This window comes from Bombina bombina, chromosome 6 (assembly GCF_027579735.1).
Source record: "Bombina bombina isolate aBomBom1 chromosome 6, aBomBom1.pri, whole genome shotgun sequence".
NCBI classification, from domain to species: domain Eukaryota; kingdom Metazoa; phylum Chordata; class Amphibia; order Anura; family Bombinatoridae; genus Bombina; species Bombina bombina.
The window spans coordinates 978,454,864-978,481,340 of NC_069504.1; the positions used below are offsets into that span (position 1 = coordinate 978,454,864).

At 36.8% G+C, this 26,477-nt stretch overlaps 1 protein-coding gene across 1 annotated transcript in view; it reads right to left on the reverse strand.

Annotated features, from left to right (window-relative positions):
- The window catches only part of MGAT4B (alpha-1,3-mannosyl-glycoprotein 4-beta-N-acetylglucosaminyltransferase B), a 798,965-nt gene that overhangs the window by 236,732 nt on the left and 535,756 nt on the right, over positions 1 to 26,477 (reverse strand). Inside the window, exons 7-8 of the mRNA XM_053718640.1 lie at positions 22,672 to 22,747; positions 20,903 to 21,017 (exon numbers count right to left, since the gene is read on the reverse strand). Coding sequence (XP_053574615.1) covers positions 20,903 to 21,017; positions 22,672 to 22,747 — 191 coding nt within the window. The remainder of the gene's footprint in view (positions 1 to 20,902; positions 21,018 to 22,671; positions 22,748 to 26,477) is intronic.

Sequence of the window (26,477 nt, forward strand, 5' to 3'; positions counted from 1 at the left end):
CTATGCTTTCATAATGAAGATTTTTGACCTGCCTAAATAATCAGAGATTGGCTGCTGATCTGTATAGTTTAATTTCAAATGACATGATTTCACATTATGCTTGTTTTCATCAGATCATTAGCAAGTGAATAGAAGGACAAGATAAAACATGATGTAGAATCATTTTCCTACGTATAACTTTAAACTGCAGTCTAAAGTGACTGTCTGCATTTTGTATCAATGGAATAAATTGCCCTTATAAAATAATATATTATTTTCTTTTCTTTATTAAAAGAAAGTATTATTGAAATGGATATGAAACCCAAAATGTTTCTTTCATTATTTACTTCTATTATCAAATATACTTCATTCTCATGTTATTCTTTGTTGAAGAGATATCTAGATAGGTAGTGTGCACATTTCTGGAGCAGTACACAACAGGAAATAGTGCTGCAATCTAGTGCCTTTGCTATGCATAACATTGTTACAAAACTGCTATATAGTTAGGGTTGCCACCTCAGCCATGTTTTCCTGGACACGTATGAGTTACACATGCTGCAAGGTAAGCAGGGCAGAACATGCATAGTGCTGTCACTATTCCTGTGCAATCCACGTGCACAGTGCTTGTCGCCCTCTGCACTCCTTGCAGCATGGGTAACTCACAAGTGTCCAGAAAAACATGGCCAAGGTGGCTGCAGACATCTGCACATTCCTGAGCTTACCTTCCTGCCTTTCAACAAAGGATAACAAGAAAACAAACGGCTAGATTACGAGTTTTGCGGTATGAGTAAAAAAGCAATGTTAAGGCTCATAACGCTGCTTTTTCACTACCACTGGTATTACGAGCCTTGCAGGTTTAGGGGCACTGCACACTTTTTTGGCCGTACCGCAAATTAACTTACGCAATTTGCGTAAAGTCTTTTTACAATGGAACTTCCATAGCGCTGATATTACAAGCTTTTTCTGGGAGGCCAAACAGTGAGCGGTACAGCCTATCCCGCAAGATTCGTAACGCAATCTAAAGTCAGTAGTTATGAGTTTTACACTACAAAGCTGTAGCATAAAATTCATAACTAAAATTGTTAAAAAGTACACTGACACCGATAAACTACCTATTAACTCCTAAACCGAGGCCCTCCTGCATCACAAACACTAAAATAAAATTATTAACCCCTAATCTGCCGCCCCTAACATCGCCGCCACATACCTACATTTATTAACCCCTAAACCTAAGTCTAACCCTAACCCTAACACCCCCTAACTTAAATATAATTCAAATAAATCTAAATAAAACCTACTATCATTACCTAAATAATTCCTATTTAAAACTAAATACTTACCTATAAAATAAACCCTAAGCTAGCTACAATATAACTAATAGTTACATTGTAGCTAGATTAGGGTTTATTTTTAAAGTTTGTATTAATTTTAACTAGGTAGAATAGTTACTAAATAGTTATTAACTATTTACTAACTACCTAGCTAAAATAAATACAATTTTACCTGTAAAATACCCTGAAAAGGGCATTTGGATGGGCATTGCCCTTAAAGGGCATTTAGCTCTATTGCTGCCCAAACCCTAACCCAAAAATAAAACCCACCCAATAAACCCTTAAAAAAACCTAACACTAACCCCCGAAGATCCACTTACAGTTTTGAAGACCGGCATTCATCCTCAACGAAGCCGGGAGAAGTCCTCAACGAAGCTAGGAGAAGTCTTCACCCAAGCCGACAGAAGTGGTCCTCCAGACGGACAGAAGTCTTCATCCAGATGGCATCTTCTATCTTCATCCATCCGGCGCAGAGCGGGTCCATTTTCAAGACATCCGACACAGAGCATCCTCTTCAAACAAAGTCTTCTTCCTGTTTCTTTAAGTGACATCATCCAAGATGGCGTCCCTTGAATTCCGATTGGCTGATGGAATTCTATCAGCCAATCGGAATTCAAGGGACGCCATCTTGGATGACGTCACTTAAAGAAACATTCATTCGGGAAGAAGACTTTGATTGAAGAGGATGCTCCGCGTCGGATGTCTTGAAGATGGACCCACTTCGCGCTGATGGATGAAGATAGTAGATGCCGTCTGGATGAAGACTTCTGCCCGTCTGGAGGACCACTTCTGCCGGCTTGGATGAAGACTTCTCCCGGCTTTGTTGAGGATGGATGTCCGGTCTTCAAAACTGTAAGTGGATCTTCGGGGGGTTAGTGTTAGGTTTTTTTAAGGGTTTATTGGGTGGGTTTTATTTTTAGGTTAGGGTTTGGGCAGCAAAAGAGCTAAATGCCCTTTTAAGGGCAATGCCCATCCAAATACCCTTTTCAGGACAATGTTTTTTTTTTACTTAGGATTTTATTTGGGGGGGGGGGTTGGTTGTGTGGGTGGTGGGTTTTACTGTTGGGGGGGTTGTTTGTATTTTTTTTTACAGGTAAAAGAGCTGATTTCTTTGGGGCAATGCCCTGCAAAAGGCCCTTTTAAGGGCTATTGGTAGTTTAGTTTAGGCTAGGGTTTTATTTTATTTTGGGGGGTGGGCTTTTTTATTTTGATAGGGTTATTAGATTAGGTTAATTAGTTTAAATATCTGATAATTTGTTTTTAATTTTGTGTAATTTAGTGTTTGTTTTTTTTGTAATTTAGGTAATTGTATTTCATTTATATAATTTATTTAATTGTGTAATTTTAGGTGTTAGTGTATTTTACAGGTAAATTTGTAATTATTTTAGCTAGGTAGTTAGTAAATAGTTAATAACTATTTAGTAACTATTCTACCTAGTTAAAATAAATACAAACTTGCCTGTAAAATAAAAATTAACCCTAAGCTAGCTACAATGTAACTATTAGTTATATTGTAGCTAGCTTAGGGTTTATTTTATAGGTATTTAATTTTAAATAGGAATTATTTAGGTAATGATAGTAGGTTTCATTTAGATTTATTTGAATTATATTTAAGTTAGGGGGTGTTAGGGTTAGCGTTAGATTTAGGTTTAGGGGTTAATAAATTTAGTATAGATGCGGCGACGTTGGGGGCAGCAGATTAGGGTTTAATAAATGTAGGTAGGTGGTGGTGATGTTAGGGGCAGCAGATTAAGGGTTAATAATATTTAACTAGTGTTTGCAACGCAGGAGTGCGGCGGTTTAGAGGTTAATATGTTTATTATAGTGGCAGCAATGTTTGGGGTGGCAGATTAGGGGTTAATAAATATAATGTAGGTGTTGGCGATGTTGGGGACAGCAGATTAGGGGTTAATAAGTATAATGTAGGTGTCGGCGATGTCTGGAGTGGCAGATTTGGGGTTAATAAATATAATGTAGGTGTCGGCGATGTCGGGGGCAGCAGATTAGGGGTTAATAAATGTAAGATTAGGGCTGTTTAGACTTGGGGTTCATGATAGGGTGTTAGGTGTAAACATAAATTTTGTTTCCCCATTGGAATCAATGGGGCTGCGTTACGGAGCTTTACGCTGCTTTATTGCAGGTGTTAGGCTTTTTTTCAGCTGGCTCTCCCTATTGATGTCTATGGGGAAATCGTGCACAAGCACGTAAAATCAGCTCACTGCTGACTTAAGCAGCGCTGGTATTGGAGTGCGGTATGGAGCACAATTTTGCTCTACACTCACTTCTTGCCTGATAACGCCGGGTTTAGGGAAACCTGTAATACCAGCGTTGTAGGTAAGTGAGCAGTGACAATAACGTGCAAGTTAGCACTGCACCCCTCATAACGCAAAACTCGTAATCTAGCTGATAGACAATTTGATAATAGAATTACATTGGAAATGTGTTTACAATTGTATGTTAGTCTACAATCACAGGCTATGATCGAGTCAGGAACAGATCAGGAGAATACCAGATTTCTGACAGATTTCAAAGTTAATTTTATTTTCCATCCCACTGCATCATGTAACAGCCATCAGCCAATCACAAAATGCATATAGGTATATTCTGTGAATCTTGCACATGCTCAGTAGGAGCTGGTGCCTCAGAAAGTGTGCACATTAAAAGATTTTGCATACTAAGATAATTGATGTGAACTAGAAAGTTGTTTAAAATGGTGTGCTTTATCTGAGTCATGAAAATTTTATTTTGACTTTACTTTCCCTATAATTAAGTGTTTAACCCTTTGCTAGAGTTGACCACGTAATTTGCAGTGCTTAATTCTATAATAATAAATCACATGCAAGGATTTTGTCATTACAATTAAATTTCCCTTTATTTTTAGAGTTCAGAATTAATTTGAAATTCTTTCCTAATTCACAAAAACAATCTGTACATTTTATGCTGTGTCAAACAGATGAAACATTTTAGCAATTAAATGATGCTGGGTGCTACTTAATAAAAGGGGCTACAAATAGCAGATCTAATTTTATAATACCGCTATGTTTTCTGACATTTTGTATAATTAGCTGAATATTTCATGCAATGATTATAAATCTCTCTCTATTAGAGGTAATTTTTTTCAGCTTTAAATTTGGAGAGTAATTGTGATGTATTTTTCCCTTTTTTTTCACTGAATGATCTTTTATTCCTGATGCTTTTCTATAAACTACATAAAGAAGTACCATTGTGCTGATATTATAAACTGTGAATATTGCCAGCAGGATTCAAGTCTACCTACTTAATGCAGAAGGTGTCTCTAAGGTGGTAATTTGCATTTATATCTAGCTTTAAACAGTTGAGCTATTCCGCTCAGAGGGATGATTATGTTTTTCAAGACAACAATAAAAAACATTGCAACATTTCTTGTTAAAAAAATAAACAATGAACAAGAAGAAAATACTTGGAAAATATGAAGTAAATTTCCATTTTCTGCCCCTCTACCGTTATAATCGTATTCCCAAATGAACTTCTGCCACGATCATTACTAGAGTTTACAATGTCACATCCTCAAATTTGAGTATTGCCTTCTGAATAATTTAAAGGTGGATGGTCTCTTTTTCAAGGTTGTGTGAAATATAATCTTGTGTATATATATATATATATATATATATATATATACATACAGTATATATATATATATATATATATATATATATACATATATATATATATATATATATATATATATATATATATATATATATATATATATATATATATATATATATACATATATAAGTTAATTGAAAGTTTAGGGAGAGAAATATAGCAGTCAGGCTCCCATATTTCCACTTTTGGGTAGACTGCCTGATACAAATATAAACCTGGATAGCGCTAGTTAAACCAGGTCCTGGTGCAGACCCCAAATATTTTTATTAAGTTCAAATATATTTATATGAGTAAATATGTGTTACACACAGCAGAGCTATACGAGATGCTGTATTTAAAGTAGGGGATTGCAGCACTCAGTGATAACTTCTCAAAATCTAATATGTAGAAACAAGCTGAAACAAAGTATCAAAATAGAGGCTCACACACAGATGGTCCAATTAACGTGTAACGCATTTATTTATACATGTTTAACCTAAGCCTAAATATGCCACTGCAGTGGAAACCTGAATTGATACCTAAACCCATGAGTGCAAGGTACATAAATGACAATCTCAATGTTGCACAAAAATGATTCAATAAAACAAAACATAACATAAGGAATCAAATTGGAGTTGAAACAAAATGTCCCAAATAAAGCAAAAGTTCCACAAATCTTGTGTTGGTTATGGTATAAGTATCTTATTGGCAAAATAGCAACATATGAGTTCATCCAAAAAAGGTACTGTTATTGGAGAAACAGCTGACAGATTCGAGGTAAAAGCGTCCTCCTATGTCAGCACTTGTGAACCATGAGTATTTGATAATAACATCAGGCTATTTCCAAATTGCGGCAATAAAGGATAAAGAAAAACGTATACAACCTCTTCCAAGTAAGGATAGGTTCCAGGCAGCACAGACCGGGTTTCGGTTTCTTTAGGCACTGACTTGAAGCATACCATATGAAGTGAGCCAGGACTTGGCATCCGGCTTCTGTCTCACCCAGATCACTCGTCCCGTTTCTTAACACCTTCGTTTGTGCAATCTGAACTTAGAGACTTATACTGGGTAGATCCACTTTCATTCGCCTTTCATTGTCATTCAGGACATGCTGGCTAAGGTTGACTGTCACATCCTCCTCCTCCTGCGGGGTAACGGGGGTCTTCTTCCAAAATCCGCCCCTGCGTGTATGTGGTCTTCGCCCCTTCCCCTGGAGCGGGTGGTAATGCCTAAAAAAGGCTGTGTGCTGTGCTGGTTCTCATTCTCCTGTGGCCGGTCACTCGAGTAGTCCGTGTCGGAGCCAGAGCTTGAGTCCACCGTGTTCAATTGTCGGTGTGCATATGTTCTAAACCTTCTTTGTCTCCTTGGCTGGTACTGGGCTCTTTCAACAGGTCCAAGTGTCCACCGGTACACTTTTTTATCCTTGTAATCCTCCATAACATAACCAAGCTTTTTGTTTTTGAAGGCAATTAAGGCATTATTATATTCACGTAGTTGTGTATTAATCTTGTCCATCCAATTCTCTGTTTTGTCCTGCATCAGGATAGGGCCTTTAACCTCCTCCAAATTACTGATATCATCCTTTGCTTTTTGCATCTGACTTCTGACTTCCTCGACCACTAGCAAGATCAAATCCAGGGAACATTTATTCAATATAGCCACCCATTTCCTGCAGAAGTCAGAGTTCTGTCTGCCTATGGTGGGCACATTATTGATTCTAAAGCCCCTGGGTATCAGTCTCTTTCTATGATACTCAGAAAGGTAAATGCCATGAAGTTTAAGATCCACCTCTCTTTTCTTCAATTTGATGAGTTGATTGTACACAGTCACTGCATTTTCCGCTGGGTCCTCAGGTAGTATGGTGTCAAACAGTATCCTTGCTGCATCCAAGTCACTCATGGATAGTGTCTCAGCACCTTCCACATCTGCTGGGATGGTGGCTGCGGCCTGCGTGGGTTCAATGTGCTCCATTGTTGCTTTAGTAGTAACCAATTAGTCCCCAGTGAATATCCACACCGTGGTGATGGTACAATGTTATAACACAAGTCCGGTAGTACAACAGAGTGAGGGATCTGATGTGTAACTCGCTGGTGGGTGCATCAGGAAGGTATCAACAGGCAAAAAGAGTCAGTTGCACTCTCACAAACAGTTCTCCATGGGCCAGGGTGCTAGAGTGAGTGAAATGTAGCAAAACAGGAAACAGCACTCTCTGGACTTAAGTATTAAACAGATAGTTTATTCGGTAACGTTTCGGGGAATGCTCCCCTTCATCAGACCAACAACATACAAGTGAACCAAACATTTAAACATACATAAACCCCTCCCCCTAGTGCAAAAACCGCCAAAACCTGGTTGCCATGGCAACCAAACAGACAGTTCAAAGTAAATTTTTAACATAAATGGGATGAATGGACCTAGGTTATGAAATACTTGTATCACAGTCTGTGGATTGCGACAATATTTGCATTTCAATATGATGAACTGCTGGGTTTCACCTGAACTCTTTTCTGTGCCTATTTAAAGATATTATGAAATGACTCTGTATATGATACTCTGCTACTGGCTTGTTGCTGGGATTTATGCACTATATGTACTATGTAGGGTGATTATATGTCTATTTGCTAACCAACCTTGAACTAATTAACCATGATTATTTGGGCTCTTTGATGTGATTGTTGCTTTTTTAATATATTTACTTTGAACTGTCTGTTTGGTTGCCATGGCAACCAGGTTTTGGCGGTTTATGTATGTTTAAATGTTTGGTTCACTTGTATGTTGTTGGTCTGATGAAGGGGAGCATTCCCCGAAACGTTACCGAATAAACTATCTGTTTAATACTTAAGTCCAGAGAGTGCTGTTTCCTGTTTTGCTATATATATATATATATATATATATATATATATATATATATATATATATATATATATATATATATATATATGTGTGTGTGTGTGTGTGTGTCTAAGAAATTGGAATGACCAATATGGTAACTTTTTGGCTATATAAAAATGCTGCTAATTTGTATTTTTACAGGTTATTTAATATTTGTCCTCAGTGAACTAAAATCTGAATTGTAAATCCATGTTATATTGTCGCAGCTCAATATTTATTTTCCACTAAAGAAACAGCTGTCTGTAAACTGGTTCACTAAATACAGTTTTGATTCAAAAGTTACTTTTATATGGAAGGTCATTAAGAAAGTTGTTGCAGCCAGAAACCTAGCTGCCAAGTAACAATATTTATGACTGCTGTATTAATCAGAAGCCATGATACACAGACAGCAAGGGTAGACATAATGAATAGTCTGCTAATGGCGAGAGACATAAGTTAGCCAGGAAGGTTGTTTCTCCTTGACCTTGTGGACAATTACAGTTTAAATGATCAAATAAAAGACAGTTGTGGAGTGGGTGGTAAAGTTCTTGGCCGGGTCAAATAACTTCTGTATAACAGATACTATGAATGCTCCCAGTACATTTAAAGGGATTAGGTAAGTCAAAGTTAAACTTGCATGATTCAGATAGAGCATTTTAAGATACTTTTAAATTCACTTCTATTTTCAAATGTGCTTGGTTCTCTTAGTATCCCTTGTTAAAAAATGAATACGCACATATCATACACTAGTGGGAGCTGCTGCTAATTGGTGCCTGCACACATTTGTCTCTTGTGATTGGCTAAATAGATATTTTCAGCTTCCTGCCAGTAGTGCAATGATGTCAGCAATGGATAACAAGAGAATGAAGAACATTTGATAATAGAAATACATTGGAAAGTTGTTTAAAATTGTATGTTCTATCTGAATCATAAAATACATTTTTGGGGTTTACTATCCCTTTAATCTTGGATTTAATAGTACTATCTCCAATTGGCTGCAGGAGACATATCCCAGGTCTCCACAACTTGCCCACGTGTTAATCAGTGTAATACAAAGATATAAATGCGCATGTGCACAATGTTATAGTAAACAATTAAGTTAACAGTTCTATATTCTTTTCCTTTATCCCACTAAACATGTGCAATATCTAAGCATGGGAATACAGTAGACCCCTTCTCAACTGAATGAGGGATTTTCTTTTTCTTTAAATGAAGTAATAAGCAACAAAACAAAAAGAAAGACAAGAAGGGCGCCTCCTAGTGTAGCCAACAGGGCAGATAGATATACAGAAGGTGGAAAAAAGGATACTCACATATCCCAAAGGCAAAGATATGCCTAGGTACACAAGCTGAGAACTTCCAGTTCTGCACTGCACTCCAACGTGGGCTGCTCCTTTCAATTACCAGATATGGAACAAGAGATCTAAAATTAAGCACATGAAAAGGGCACCTCCTAGTGCAGATCAACCAAATAATGAGATCCCAAACGAAACCCCAGAGGGATAAGGGGTACTCACACTTTAGAAGGCACTAACAAGTGCTATAAGTGCAGGCAGGGCCATTTGTAGTGGCCCTGCTCACTACACAACCAGTAGACGATGTATGATCTAGAGCACTGCTTGTAAGGACTCCAAAAAAAATGCTGCTCACAATGTATATTTTAAAAGAATATATTTGATTAAAAATCAAAGTATACAAAATTAAGAACAGTTTTAAAATGCAACGCGTTTCTCTGTGTCTACCACGCCGTTTCTTCAGGCATAAAGTGCTAGGCAACAAGGGGAGTCCTATTTAAACAATGAGGAACCAGTCAGATACAAGTTGGAACATTAATGAACAGGTGTAAGATTAACCCTACTTAGGACAACCATAAATACGAAATAATACATATCACATTTCTCTATAATATACACATAAAACTATGTTGGAACAGATCAAATGCATGTGAAGCTCTCCTTTCCTATAAACTGTCATCATTTCTAGAGTACATAATACAAATTGGCCATATATTGTGGTCACACTAGGATTGTACCAGGGTGGATATCTCACCGTTATAGTTCAAGACTGAATTTACGATCGATAATGCATTCAAATTTAAATCAGTAAATACCTTTCAGTTGCGGATCGTAAGTCCAATAAAATAAGGAGGATATAAATGGTATAATGTAATAAGTGTTTAAAAGGTAAACTGTATCCATTTTTGTTAGTATTAGTCTCAAAATGTAACAAGAGGTGTGTTAGACAAAACTTCCCTCCAGATAGACCAATGGGAACACCTTGCCCTGTTGAGTATCGTAATGAATCGTGCTGTTCATACCTCCCAAATTTTAGTATCTAAGCGAATCATGAATCGCCAATGAGATATCTATCCAGGTACAATCCTAGTCTGACCACAATATATGGTCGATTTGTATTATGTACTCAAGAAACAATAATAGTTTATAGGAAAGGAGAGATTCACATGAATTTGATCTGTTCCAACATAGTTTTATGTGTATATTATTGAGAAAATGTGATATGTATTATTTTGTATATTTATGGTTGTCCTAAGTAGGGTTTACATCAATGTTCCAACCGATTGGTTCCTTATTGTTTAAATAGGACTCCACTTGCTGCCTAGCACTTTATGCCCGAGGAAATGGCGTGGTAGATGCAGAGAAACGCGTTGCATTTTTGTGCTATTGTGTTTTAATACTGTTCTCAATTTTGTATACATTGCATTTTAATCAAATATATTCTATTAAAATATACAGCATGATAAGCATTTTTTTTGAGTCATTACAAGCAGTGTTCTAGATCATACATCGTCTACTGGTTGTGTAGTGAGCAGGGCCACTACAAATGGCCCTGCCTGCATTTATAGCGCTTGTTAGTGCCTTCTAAAGTGTGAGTACCCCTTATCCCTCTGGGGTTTCATTTGGGATCTCATTATTTGGTTGATCTGCACTAGGAGGCGCCCTTTTCATGTGCTTAACTTTAAATAATCAACAAAACAATCATTAACTGTTATCAAACACTAGAGCCGTGACTATGGCTGGGTGAGGGTTAATAAAAATCAATTATCCGCTTTGTACTTGACAACCAAAAGTGATTGAACTTATCTTTTTTTTACCACCAACAGCATTTTCACTAATAACTGTTGTTACCATCAAGACAATGGGATCCCCAATGGGATTAAACTCTTAATAAAATACTTCTGCAAAAATATACCTTTAAAATAATCTGATAGTAGCTTATAGTACAAAAAAACCCATTAAAACAAACTCAAATCAAGAGACCAAAGACTGAGACGAACATACCTGTATTTAATAGAGTCATATATTAAAAAAATAAAATAAACCCAAGATGATAGATAGATAGATAGATAGATAGATAGTGTGTCGATAGTTTTGCAGATATATTTCAGCTGGTATTATAACTATTCCAGCACAACAATCCTAAATAATTAATTACCATGTACAATACTGAAATAAAGCAAAATATTGTATCATAAAATGTGTGACTATGAAAGGGACAGTAGATAGAGCATTCAATTTAAAACAACTTTCTAATTTATTTGTGCTATAAAATTAGTTTTATTCTCTTGGCATCCTTTGCTGAAGAGTATGCCTAGGTAGGCTCACATGGGCATGTGTAAATGCATAAGTCCAGGGATTCCACGTCAAGATCCCTTCCAAAACCAGGGTTTTTACATAAGCCTGTGCACCCTTCACTTGTTCCCAGTTTGTTTGGTTGAGAGCATGCATTGTTTGGCTGGTTTAGGGACCCAGGTTTTGGAAGGGACCTTGACATGGTACCTGGGCTTGTCCCATTTGGCCAGATGCGGTAACTAACCCTTCCATTTTTGCTTTAAAGGACCAGTCAACACATTAGATTTGCATAATCAACAAATGCAAGATAACAAGGCAATGCAATAGCACTTAGTCTTAACTTCAAATGAGTAGTAGATTTTTTTATAACAAATTTCAAAGTTATGTATATTTCCACTCCCCTTGTACCATGTGATAGCAATCAGCCAATCACAAATGCATATACGTATAGTCTGTGAATTGTTGCACATGCTCAGTAAGATCTGGTGGCTCAAAAATTGTAAATATAAGACTGTGCACATTTTTTTTAATGGAAGCAAATTGGAAAGTTGTTTAAAATTACATGCTGTATCTGAATCATGAAAATTTCTCCGTATTCAGTATTGCACCAGCAGCTCCACCAATTGGCAGCCAGTAGGGGGGTGTCAATCAACCTGATCGTACTCGATTGGGTTGAATTCCGGTGATTCCTGTCCGCCTTATCAGAGCAGGCGGACAGGGTTATGGAGCAGCGGTCTTTAGACCGCTGCTCCATAACTTGTGTTTCTGGCGAGTCTGAAGACTCGCCAGAAACACGGGCCCTTAAGCTCCGTATGGAGCTTGATAGATAGACCCCATAGTCTTTCCAGCAGTTTGCAAGAAGTAAATTCACTTTAATGATACAGTAATTCTATTGGGATATGTGATTAAACCTATGAATGACAGAAAGATAAAATATATTTTAAAGTATTTTCAGGTGCCACTTATAGGTCTGTGATAGCAGGAAATTGAAGAAGCAAGAGTGCAGCAGTTATGTAACCAGCAATGGGATTTGCAACAGAAAGCAGCACAGATATTACCAAACATTTGAAGGAAGTGTTAAAATTCAGAAGTTGAACTAGAATTTGCTAATTGACTTGGAAGTCACAATCAAACTGCTAGTCATCTAATATCTAGTTCTGAATTTTAACACTTCCTCCAAATGTTTGGTAATATTTGGGTAACATCTTATATTTGTATTTTCCTCAAGAGAAAAATGTTTTTATTTGTTGTTTCAAAACAGTAAGGGCCAGATTTAAAGTTGCGCACTAATTATAGCTCTTGGGAGATACCCAATTTAGTTTTACTGTGCTACCATTAGCTCACATCAGTCCATGATAAAGTGCGTTAACCAGAGAAGGGTTTTGCGCAGCCAACTTCGCTCGAGCACAACCCCAGTACCTTCAATAAATATTGCGACTGCACTAATTTACACTTGTATTACAAGTTGAAAGTTATAGTTTCCACTTGAGCCAAAACTGCACTACAGAGAAAGCCCAGCACTCACTTACAAGCTCTCAGCTAATATTTAAAGGAACACTCCAAGTGTAAATTAGTGCAGTCGCAATATTTATTGAAGGTACTGGGGTTGTGCTCGAGCGAAGTTGGCTGCGCAAAACCCTTCTCTGGTTAACGCACTTTATCATGGACTGATGTGAGCTAATGGTAGCACAGTAAAACTAAATTGGGTATCTCCCAAGAGCTATAATTAGTGCGCAACTTTAAATCTGGCCCTTACTGTTTTGAAACAACAAATAAAAACATTTTTCTCTTGAGGAAAATACAAATATAAGATGTTACCCAAATATTACCAAACATTTGGAGGAAGTGTTAAAATTCAGAACTAGATATTAGATGACTAGCAGTTTGATTGTGACTTCCAAGTCAATTAGCAAATTCTAGTTCAACTTCTGAATTTTAACACTGCCTTCAAATGTTTGGTAATATCTGTGCTGCTTTCTGTTGCAAATCCCATTGCTGGTTACATAACTGCTGCACTCTTGCTTCTTCAATTTCCTGCTATCACAGACCTATAAGTGGCACCTGAAAATACTTTAAAATATATTTTATCTTTCTGTCATTCATAGGTTTAATCACATATCCCAATAGAATTACTGTATCATTAAAGTGAATTTACTTCTTGCAAACTGCTGGAAAGACTATGGGGTCTATCTATCAAGCTCCATACGGAGCTTAAGGGCCCGTGTTTCTGGCGAGTCTTCAGACTCGCCAGAAACACAAGTTATGGAGCAGCGGTCTAAAGACCGCTGCTCCATAACCCTGTCCGCCTGCTCTGATAAGGCGGACAGGAATCACCGGAATTCAACCCAATCGAGTACGATCAGGTTGATTGACACCCCCCTACTGGCTGCCGATTGGTGGAGCTGCTGGTGCAATGCTGAATACGGAGAGCGTATTGCTCTCCGCATTCAGCGATGTCTGTCGGACCTGATCCGCACTGTCGGATTAGGTCCAACAGACATTTCATAAATAGGCCTCTTAGTATAAAAATTAAAAAGTTTACAGTTAGAAATTATTACCACAGAGAAATTATAATCGGAAAACCTACTTGAGAATTTGCAGAGTGTCTTCTGTAACCAAAAGTTAAAGGGACAGTAAAATCATAATTAGAAATTCATGATTTAGATAGAGCATACAATTTTGAACAACTTTCCAATTTACTTCTACAGGGAGTGCAGAATTATTAGGCAAGTTGTATTTTTGAGGATTAATTTTATTATTGAACAACAACCATGTTCTCAATGAACCCAAAAAACTCATTAATATCAAAGCTGAATAGTTTTGGAAGTAGTTTTTAGTTTGTTTTTAGTTATAGCTATTTTAGGGGGATATCTGTGTGTGCAGGTGACTATTACTGTGCATAATTATTAGGCAACTTAACAAAAAACAAATATATACCCATTTCAATTATTTATTTTTACCAGTGAAACCAATATAACATCTCAACATTCACAAATATACATTTCTGACATTCAAAAACAAAACAAAAACAAATCAGTGACCAATATAGCCACCTTTCTTTGCAAGGGCACTCAAAAGCCTGCCATCCATGGATTCTGTCAGTGTTTTGATCTGTTCACCATCAACATTGCGTGCAGCAGCAACCACAGCCTCCCAGACACTGTTCAGAGAGGTGTACTGTTTTCCCTCCTTGTAAATCTCACATTTGATGATGGACCACAGGTTCTCAATGGGGTTCAGATCAGGTGAACAAGGAGGCCATGTCATTAGATTTTCTTCTTTTATACCCTTTCTTGCCAGCCATGCTGTGGAGTACTTGGACGCGTGTGATGGAGCATTGTCCTGCATGAAAATCATGTTTTTCTTGAAGGATGCAGACTTCTTCCTGTACCACTGCTTGAAGAAGGTGTCTTCCAGAAACTGGCAGTAGGACTGGGAGTTGAGCTTGACTCCATCCTTAACCCGAAAAGGCCCCACAAGCTCATCTTTGATGATACCAGCCCAAACCAGTACTCCACCTCCACCTTGCTGGCGTCTGAGTCGGACTGGAGCTCTCTGCCCTTTACCAATCCAGCCACGGGCCCATCCATCTGGCCCATCAAGACTCACTCTCATTTCATCAGTCCATAAAACCTTAGAAAAATCAGTCTTGAGATATTTCTTGGCCCAGTCTTGACGTTTCAGCTTGTGTGTCTTGTTCAGTGGTGGTCGTCTTTCAGCCTTTCTTACCTTGGCCATGTCTCTGAGTATTGCACACCTTGTGCTTTTGGGCACTCCAGTGATGTTGCAGCTCTGAAATATGGCCAAACTGGTGGCAAGTGGCATCTTGGCAGCTGCACGCTTGACTTTTCTCAGTTCATGGGCAGTTATTTTGCGCCTTGGTTTTTCCACACGCTTCTTGCGACCCTGTTGACTATTTTGAATGAAACGCTTGATTGTTCGATGATCACGCTTCAGAAGCTTTGCAATTTTAAGAGTGCTGCATCCCTCTGCAAGATATCTCATTATTTTTGACTTTTCTGAGCCTGTCAAGTCCTTCTTTTGACCCATTTTGCCAAAGGAAAGGAAGTTGCCTAATAATTATTCACACCTGATATAGGGTGTTGATGTCATTAGACCACACCCCTTCTCATTACAGAGATGCACATCACCTAATATGCTTAATTGGTAGTAGGCTTTCGAGCCTATACAGCTTGGAGTAAGACAACATGCATAAAGAGGATGATGTGGTCAAAATACTCATTTGCCTAATAATTCTGCACTCCCTGTATTATTTAATTTTGTTATCCTTTGCTGAAAGGTTTATCTAGGCAAGCTCAGGAGCAGCAAAGAACCTAGATTCTAGCTGCTAAAAAAAGTTTATCTAGACCTCACTAGCCTAAAATCCCTTTCAGCACACTCTTAAAAGAGCGTGATCTTCTCACACGCGCTCCAATCTCAGATAATGGCAAATTAAATACAGAAAGAGTGGTGCCCGTAAATGATACAGGCTTAAGGGTATGATTATAAATAAAAATAATAATAATTATATATATATACATACATATATATATATAAAGTATATAAAATGTAAAGATAAAAATGAAATTTAGAGAGTGAATTTAAGATTATGCAGTAAAAACTGTAATCAGCCAATAGGGGGCTTAAGTTTTTTAGATAGAATTTTATTTGGGGGGGTTGGTTGTGTGGGTGGTGGGTTTTACTGTTGGGGGGTTGTTTGTATTTTTATTTACAGGTAAAAGAGCATATATCTTTGGGGCAATGCCCCGCAAAAGGCCCTTTTACGGGCCATTGGTAGTTTATCGTAGGCTAGGGTTTTTTTTATTTTGGGGGGGGGCTTTTTTATTTTCATAGGGCTCTTAGATTCGGTGTAATTAGTTTAAATATTTGATCATTTATTTTTTATTTTGTGTAACAGTGTTTATTTTTTTTGTAACTTAGTGTTTGTTATTTTGTGTAACTTAGTTGTTAGTTTTTTGTAACTTTGTAATTTTTAATAGTAGATTTAAATTATTTGAGTAGGGTTAGGTTTTTAAATATGTAATTTAGTTAATTTAATTTGTAGTTTAATGTAATTTTAGTATAACAGTTAGGGTAGATTAATTAATAGTTTAATGTAATTTTAGTATAATAGTTAAGGTAGATTAATTAATAGTTTAATATAGTTTAATGTATTTTTAGTATAATAGTTAGGGTAGGTTAATTAATAGTTTAATATAGTTTAATTTAATTCTAAAGGTAAGTTTAAATGTATTATAAGATAGGAATGATGTAATTTTAATGTACAGTTAGCGGGTTGTTAGGTTTAGGGGTTAATAGGTTAATTTAGTTTATGGCGATGTGGGGGGCTGGCGGTTTAGGGGTTAATAGGTTTAGTAAGTGGTAGTGATGTGAGAGGCCAGGCGTTTATGGGTTAATAACTTTATTTAGTTGCGGTGGGCTCCGGGAGCTGTGGGATAGGGGTTAATATATTTATTTAGGTGGCGGCGGGATAGGGGTTAATAACATTATATAGGTAGCGGCGGGGTCCGGGAGCAGCGGGATAGGGGTTAATAACATTATATAAGTTGCGGCGGGGTCTGGGAGCGGCGGGATAGAGGTTAATAACATTATGTAGGTGGCGGCGATGTTGGGCGGCAGATTAAGGGTGTTTAGACTCGGGGGTTTATGTTAGGGTGTTAGGTGTAAATGTAACTTTTATTCGACCATAGAAATCAATGGTATATCTGGCAGCATCGAACATAAGCTTTTGTTGCTTTCAGACTCCCATTGATTCCTATGGCATCCGCGGCCTCCAGGGCAGCGGATTGAAAACCAGGTACGCTGGGCCGGAAAACTGGTGAGCGTACCGGTTAGATATTTGATAAATCGCAAAAGTAGTCAGATAGTGCCGAATTTGAATTCGGAACATCTGTAATGATGTAAGCATCGATCTGTGTTGGACTGAGACTGGCGGATCGTATGTTACATCACAAATTTCAACTTTTGTCTGTAGGCTTTGATAAATAAGGCGAATCAGGCTCGCCACAATTACGCTGCTGAATTCCAGCGTATTTGTGGTTGACGGCTTGATAAATAGGTCTCTATTAATTTCATTTTTATCTTTACTTATATATATATATATATATATATATCATGGACGTGCACTCATAGGAGGCAGGGGAGGCAGTGCCTACCCTGCCATATGTGGCCAAAGCTTAATTAAATTTTAATTAAAACAAAAAAAAAGTCCCCAAAATAATATTTTCCCCCCCATGTAATGCTATGGAGAGGCAGGTACAGGAACTCTTCTCTCCATTGCAGTACATGGGTCAAAGGAAAAGCTGCGCTGCAGCGCCACCTGTGTTCTGTCAATATATTAGCAGCAAAAATTGGGACCAATAGGAGGCACCCGTCTTGATGCCTCCTAGCAAATGAAGGATATATAGATTAATCAGAAGGAGGATGCAGTGAGCAGGGTCATGTGACACAACTGGAAGCTGAGGTAACCTAAGAACAGATGACCCCAAGCAGAAGAGTAAAGTAGTATTCTACATCTCTTGTGATTCACAAATTGTGTTCAGATACAGCTCATTAACAGGGGGGACAGTAAGTGAGCATAACCCAAGCAGAAGAGTAAAGTAGTATTCTACATCTCTTGTGATTCACAAATTGTGTTCAGATACAGCTCATTAACGGGGGGACAGTAAGTGAGCATAACCCAATACTGACAGGAAGTCAAAGGGTCAATTCAAATTTAAATCCATAATAATTTAAAACCCAGAGTTTGAAGTTAAGTGTGCAGTGTCCACATTATTTAAATTAAAGTTTTTGACATTGAATATTGCTAAGCCTCCCTTTTTCATGGTTATTTGATTTAATTAGGTACAAACTCCATATATGTTATGTCTGTTCAGTCAGAGGATGCAGTATCTATGTTTATTTTTCTCTGTGTCTCCATTTATTTAAAGACTGCTGTTAACTTGTAATTCACAAATCAATTGAAAGCTGTTGCATTGTGTTTTTAATATGTGCAGCTTTTATACAAGTTTATATTAATAAAAAGGAGATAATGAGTCATTTAAAAAAATATATATGTAATTATTGCAGTTAAATGTTTTTAGAAATAATGCCACTGTAAAGTAACTGGTTAAACACATAGTCAAAGGGAGACATTTAAAATTAAACTTTCATGATTGAGGTAGAGCATGCTATTTTAATAGACTTTTCTAGTTATTTATATTTTGAGAATTAGCATCAACTGTTACTGGCCCCATGTCAGCAAATCAAATTAGTTTTTGAAAGGAACATGAAAGTCATAATTACATTTCCATCATTCAGATAGAAATTGCACAAAATAAATAAATAAATAAACTTTATATTTTACTTGTATTATTATGTACTTCATTCTTTTGGTAACCTTTGGTGTCCTTTGTTGAAGAGCATACCTAAGTGGGATGTGCACATGCGTTTCTTGAACACCATATTGCAGCAGCTGTGTTGGCAGTATTGATAACTTGTCCTTTGTGTAAAACTTGTATGGTAAATTATTTCTATTTTTACAATACAGTAGTGAGTAGAGAAGAGATTGTGGATCATTCTAATTGCTTAGTAACTGGCACTGTGTCACAGAATTGTGTGAGTGTGTATGTGAGCAGAGTGGGTGTCAGTGAGCAGAGTATGTGTGCTTTATTCTCCAGGTAATCAATACATTTCCGATGAGCTGGTGCTTTATTGCAGTGTTTCTCAACAATGGTCCTCAAGTACCCCCAACAGGCCAGGTTCATTATAGCTGAATCAGTGCACAGGTGAATTAATCAGCTGATCAGTAACTCAGTGGTTACTAATTTGCTCTCACCCATCACCTGATTATGTCACCTGTGCACTGGTTCAGCTATCATTTAAACCTGCCTTGTTGGGGGTACTTGCGTCCCTCTGTACATGTGTTTCTCCGGCATATCATATTATCATATCTAGTGCCTCACCAGCCTCTGACCTCACTGCACGTCACTGAGTATATATATAATTGTGTGAACCTATACAGGCATTATTATTATTTATAATCATACCCCTAAGCCTGTATCATTTATGGACGCCACTCTTTCTGTATTAGATTCTAGCTGCTGATTGGTGGCTGCATATATACAGTATATATATATATATATATATATATATATATATATATACACACACACCGATTGTCATTGGCTCACCCATGTGTTCAGTTAGAAACCAGTAGTGCAGTGCTGCTCCTTTAACAAAGCATACCAAGAGAATGAAGCAAATTTGATAATAGAAGTAAACTGGAAAGTTGTTTAAATTGTATGTTCATCTTAAATCATGAATGAAAAATTTTGGGTTTCATGTCCCTTTAAGAATTACCTATGATAAACACTTCAATGCATGATACACCCAATTCCATTTCATGTCAGACCTCATTATGGCAGAATATGAAAATCCCCATCATCACATTAGATTCCTACTGTAACTGTCATCAGGAATAAAATGAGTTGCTGGCGGAATGTTGCCATCAATATCTGGTGGCATCACATAATATAAATTCACAACAATAGTGTGACCTTAAAATGTTGCCAATCATAATGTCAGCCCTTCATAATTCTGACTACATTACACAGTACACTTGAAAATGATGATTTAAAATGGCACTGAGGGAGACATCCTCCATGCATCCTCTTGATTGCCAGAGAGGGCAGCAAGACAAAGTAATGATTAACCCTTGCGTAACCTTTTGATAAAGTGAGCACTGAGAAAAGATGGCATAATGTCTGAGGACATATAAAGGCATCATATAAAACATGCATCATTTTAAATGCAACATTTTGACACAGGTGACATTTCAATTGGACACCTACTGTAAAATATTTAGGGACTGTTAGCACATGAACTGGAGTTTCAGAAATTCCCTGGTGCAGGGGAAAATGTAATCATAGACTTACTTCTAATGTAGACTGTTTTTGGATGAATACTTCCTCTCTTCTCATTGCACATTCACTCATTAACCTTTGCAATATGTAACAAAGGTTATAGAACTTGCATTTTTTAAAATGTCTTACTGAAGAAGCCAACTCAAAGCAAAAATATACATGTGCGCTTACTTACCATGTTACTTGCTCAGAGGAGCTTTGCCTGGTATTTTAGGGGGCTGGTTGTCCTTTTTAGACAGGACCAGAATAATATACTGCAGGAAAGTCCTTCACTATGAAAGGCAGATTCTGGGCAAAAAGAGGCTGCCCCCTGAGGGTGGTAACTAGTCATAGAACAGGCTAGTATGCTTTTCATTTAGACCTTCTCTCTTTCTGTGTATGACACATTTTAATTTGTTCACCACTACTCGTTTTATTTTACTTTAAAAGGTGTATTTTTCCCAAATAAATAGGTTAAATACTACAGAGGTCTAAGAATCATATGCTTTTAATGGAAACAAATATGTTCACTATCACAATAAACAAACAAACTCTTTTTCCTTCCCTTGATATTCATTGTTGTACTGATCAGTAAACTTACCAATAAAGCCAAGCTGTGAAAACTCCAGAATCATCCACTCCTCTGATGGCTGTTGTAGGGCAAAGTTTTTCATTGTACTTAGATAGTTGGGTTTGGCTACAATATCGTCCTCCAGCTGCAAGACAGAAAATCAAAGGGATTGCACCTGGGCAGGCGGCGATGACCTTGCACAATACAGAACCACTCATTACACAGCTGTGGAAACCTTTTCTGTTGCATCAATGCAGCTTTTTTTCCCGAACCTTATATGTAAAGCTAACAAAAGTATCTGTATAATAAACTCTTAACCCTTTTGCTACCAGGAAATGGCAAAAGACTGTAGAGTGTTGGTTAGAAATACATTGCAGTCCAGTAGCAACCAAGTTCTAAGTCTACATAACGCTGCACATTCATAACATTTTATTAGAACATTAATGCTTGCCTTTAGCTATGTGTTTAAATTCAGCACAATGATAAACTCCACTCAGCTCCCAAGCAGAACAAGGCTGGTGAGTGTTGGCTACGTGTGTATGCCACTCCTCATTGGCTCTGTGGTCATGTGCTGTTCAGAAACTGTTCCTGCCTGGGACTTTACCTATGTTCTTTATGTTTAATTCCTCTCTAGGCTGCGTTCACATAGTTGCTGATAAAGAATTATGGGAACCTGTTAATTGTTATTTTTCTATACAGTTAGATTTTTGTCTGAAATCAAGTAAAACATTACAGGAAATGATTTTATTTAAGAAGAAAGTGGCTGCAATTTAAATTTTTTTCTAAAAAGGAAGTTTTGTAAATCATTATTCAAAACACGGTTAGGATCTTTTAAAAAAACAAAACAAAGAAGCATGAAAAATTTCTTAAAGGGACAGTCAACACCAGAATTGTTGTTGTTTAAAAAGAAAGATAATCCCTTTATTACCCATTCCCCAGTTTTGCATAACCAACAGAGTTTTAATAATACAAGTTTTACCTTTGTAATTATCTTGTATCTAAGCTTCTGCTGACTGCCCCCTTATTTCAGTTATTTTGACAGACTTGCATTTTAGCCAATCAGTGCTCACTCCTAGGTCACTTCGTGCATGAGCTCAATGTTATCTATATGAAACACATGAACAAGTGCCCTCTAGAAATGCATTCAGATTAGAGGCAGTCTTCAAGGTCTAAGAAATTAGCATATGAACCTCCTAGGTTTAGCTTTTTGTTGTAAAACAAAAACCGATGCTGGATTTTGTGATGTGATATTTTTTATAGTTTTACTTCTGCCAATTATCCGCATCTATGTAAACACAGTTAGAGAAGTAAGGAAACAGTTTTCTTTTTCCTTTTTGTGTTAGAATATTCCTATGAGGTGTATGAACACATAAAGGTAAGCGTTTGTGCAACAATAAAATTATTATTAGTTATTTGTAAAGCACCAACAGATTCTGCAGTGCTATAAACATATGTATAACATACAAAAGGTAACATTTATAGGCCAGGGCCCTGTTAAGAGTTGCACTGTTGTAAATCACCTCATGAATGTGATCTACATATCAGCTGGGCCTGTAGGCTTACATGCCAAGGGGATGACAGGGGAGAGGAAGTGAGGTAAGAAATGTTAGTGTGTATTGCAATGCATGTTATTACTGCCCTATTAGATCCCTATAAGGTTTTTTGCTTTCTTTATTTTTTTGTAATACCCCCCCCCCAAAAAAAAAAAGAAAGTCATCTAAAATGTTGTTGAATATTTATAATTGCAGAATTATTGTGTGTTTAGTCTTAAGTTTGCTGATAATATAAAGGAATAATACCTGGACGTAGTAAGTGCCTTTAGACTGTGCATACATCATTAAGAAGCAATAATCCAAATTCTGTTTAGTTCTCCACCTGGAAAATAAACAAAAAGAAAACATCATGATGTCTTTTTAAGAACATTATTTGTGTTTTTATAGTTTATATTGTGGATTCATAATGATTTTAAAAACAAGTTTTCTTTTTTTTAAAAAGTGAGACTATAAAGTGGGGTAAATTGTTAAAGATAATTAGTTTGGCAGATATTAAAACACTGCTGCATCAACCCACTTCCGTATTTTAACTGTTGAATAGACATCTAATGCATCTGTATTTTCTGCCAATTAATAAGAAAACATTAGACATAGGGTTTGACTTATGGATGATCATGAGGTTACCGAGGGTCCTAGGTGTAAAAGAGATGTAAAAGCTCAGGAATAAAATGAGTTGCTTCCCGGAATGTTGCATCGCTTCACCAGTTTTTTCCAGCATGTTATTAGTGGGTCCTAATTTACATCTATAGTTGCATTAGGTTTCCAATACATAATATCTTGCACATTAAAAGAGAACTGCTAGCGGTGTGTGTGTGGGGGGGATAATTATAACCGAAACACGCTTGCAAAACGGTTTATGAAAATGTTTGTTATTGTAAAATATTTGCATGTCTGTTTTTTTCTGGTAGAGTAGTCTCACTGGATAGAATTTGAAGTATGTTCATTTGCCGGTCATAGGGGTTCAAGAGGGGTCATCAGAATTTTTCATGTACATCTCGGCCCAGCACGTGGAATTCATAATTGCTCCTGTGAAGTACCTTGTCTTGCAGTTGTATCTCGCTATTTCAAAGCTGACAAGGTTATCTGTCATGTTTCATTTATTTCCCTGTGACTGTTAACAAGTTTTGTGCATATGGTAGCATGGACTGGTTTGTAGCTGCCATGATGAAACTTAGGTTTGCTTTTCTACGGAGGCCAATTAGGGACAGCTATAAATGAGTCACTAGAGTGAGCAACCAATGACTCTCTGGAATAGAGAAGTTTTAAGTGTGGAGCTTTAAGCTTGAAGTGTTACGTTTTCAGATTTAAAGAGGAAATGGGGACTAAAATAATGAAAGTTTAGTGCAAAGTTGTTTTTTTATTACATATATACAATCTGAAGGGGGTAAACGTCCTTTTAAGCACCAGCAATCTGGGAGTTAGTGGAATAAGCACAATGTTCAGAGGTGTTATACAACAAAAGCAGGCAAAATAAATAATACATGTATATTGCAGTGTTTTTATTTTTTATGGGTAGTATAATGTTGATTTGAATGCCCCTTTAAAAAATTTAGATTTGAATAGGTTAAATAAGTGACATTCAAACATAAATGTAGGAGCTCATGTTATAACTATGTATAAATATAAACAGTGCCAACAGCTGCAGCAATGTCACACAAACCAAATAGTTTATGCTATGGGGTTTAAATTAGGAACACCTGATTTCAGAGTATGATTTCCACACTATTTCCTTAAAGGGATATAATGCATGCACATACCTTTGTGTTTAAATGCAAATTCTCAGCAGAACACATTTTCTGCCCCTGATTGGCTCAGAGGAGGTGTTTAATTCTGGACCAGTAAAGCATTCCCAATCCAAGACCCCACTTAACTGGGGGTTATACACATATTTATAGGCAATCAATAGTGCAATAAGAAAATGTTCCACTTCACAGTGAATTGTATTAATGCCTCTTTATATCCCTTTAAGTATAATCAAACAGGTGAGTATTTATATTTCCAGTACATAGCTGAAAGATGCTCAGTGAGCAAATTAATCATTTGCTTGGATACCTTTTGCATTTGATGTGTTTGCTATGGTTACCTTCAAGGTCACTAGGGAGTAAAGGCACTTCATTTACAAGTGTAATTCCATGCTGTCAGTAAGCAAACATTTATTTTATTTTCAGCATCAATGTATCACATGCTGGCTACACTAAAAAAAGTCTGACAACATTGATTACATTTTTGGCAACGTTTTCTTTTTAATTTAGTTTTTTTAAAGTGCTTGTTGTTAATTATCAGTAAAACTGTTTTCTTGATCATTATTAAGAAAAAAACAAGAGGACAATGACAGCATCGTAGCTGTGCTAGAAAATGCTTAGTACAGCTAAAACAAATTATGTGCCAATTAGGCAAATATGACAAAACCACTGAAATATGGCAATATCTTTATTTACTGACCCTTAGAAGGATTCATCTGCAAAATGTGTGACTCTCCTAAACAAATCATTTACAAGAAATCGTATGCATTTTTATAAAAAAGGTATTTGTTTCTTATCAGTCCTGTGGAAGTCCCACTATAACAATACAGTTGTGTGAAATTCCCGTAACAGGCAATAAAAACAAATACTGCAGTATGCTACAAACATTTAAAGGGACATGAAGCCCAATTTTTTTCTTTCCTGATTCAGACAGAGCTTACAATTTTTAACAATTTTCCAATTACTTCTATTATCTAATTTCCTTCATTCTCTTGGTATATTTTGTTGAAGAAACAGCCATGCACATGGTTGAGCCAATAACATGAGTCATGCATATATGTACAGCCACCTATCAGTAGCTACTAAGCCTACCTAGGTATGCATTTAATCAAAGTATACCACGAGAACGAAACAAATTAGATAATAAAATACCAAGGTAATGAAGCAAACCAGAAATTAAAGTCAGTTTACTGGGAGCCAAGTCCCAATTGTTAATTGCCATGGTGACTTGGTGCAAGAATTTATCAAGCCTTGTGGATGTAAATACATAGACATCCTTTTTTATTGTTTTCTAGCAACCTGAAATATAAACACCTTTGTTTATCTATAAAGAACAGTAAATAACACTCAACACTATCAGGGGCGTTACTAGAAACCACAGGGCCCAGGTGCAAGAATCTAAGATGGCCCCCCCCCCCACACCCCCACCAAAAAAATGTGAATTCGATACATATTTTTTTCTCCTCGACATAATAATGTCAAAATTGAACTTTCATGTTTTAGATAGATCATGCAATTTAAAAAAAAATCTAATTTACATCTATTATCTAATTTGATTTGTTCTCTTGATATCCTTTATTGAAAAGGCTCAGAAGCAGCAGCAGTGCACTGCTGGAACCTATGTGCTGATTGGTGTCTGTACATATTGTCCACAAATTTGTTTTGCCCAGGGCTCTGTGAATCCTAAGGGTTGCCCTTCCAGCTAGCTACCTTTATTGTTGCTTCTGAGCCTATCTAGGCATGTCCTTTAACAAATGATACTAGGAGAACAAAGAGAGCTCTATCTGAATCATAAAAGTTTTATTTTAATTTACTGTCCCTTTAATACTTACATAAACAATATGTTTCTATAAAAAAAAAAAAAAACAATCTTCTGCACATACACAGTCATCAACTCACAATTCACAAAGTTTACAGCATTTTCACACATTTATATGCTTGCACATTTTGTTCCCTATCTAGAACTTAAGGAAGTAAAAAGGTACTAATAAACATGATTCTTTTATAAAAAAAATAGAGAATACAATCATTAAAAAGTGTAAAGTGTACTCTTATGTTCCAGCTATAGAAGATGTTGATTCAAATGTGTTTTATACTTGTGCCACTGTCTTGAAGTATAAGCATCAGCTTAGCTTGCTGCTCTGTACTATGGTCATGGTCTATTAGGTCTGTGCTACTAACTGGGGCTGTGTGTGTGTTCTGGGAAGCACTAGGCAGCTTTTCAAACAGCTACAGAGAGTGAAAAACAGAGATTAAGCAGAGGAAAAGAAAACTGACTGAAAGAAGTTTTCACTCCGTTTTTTTCCCTCT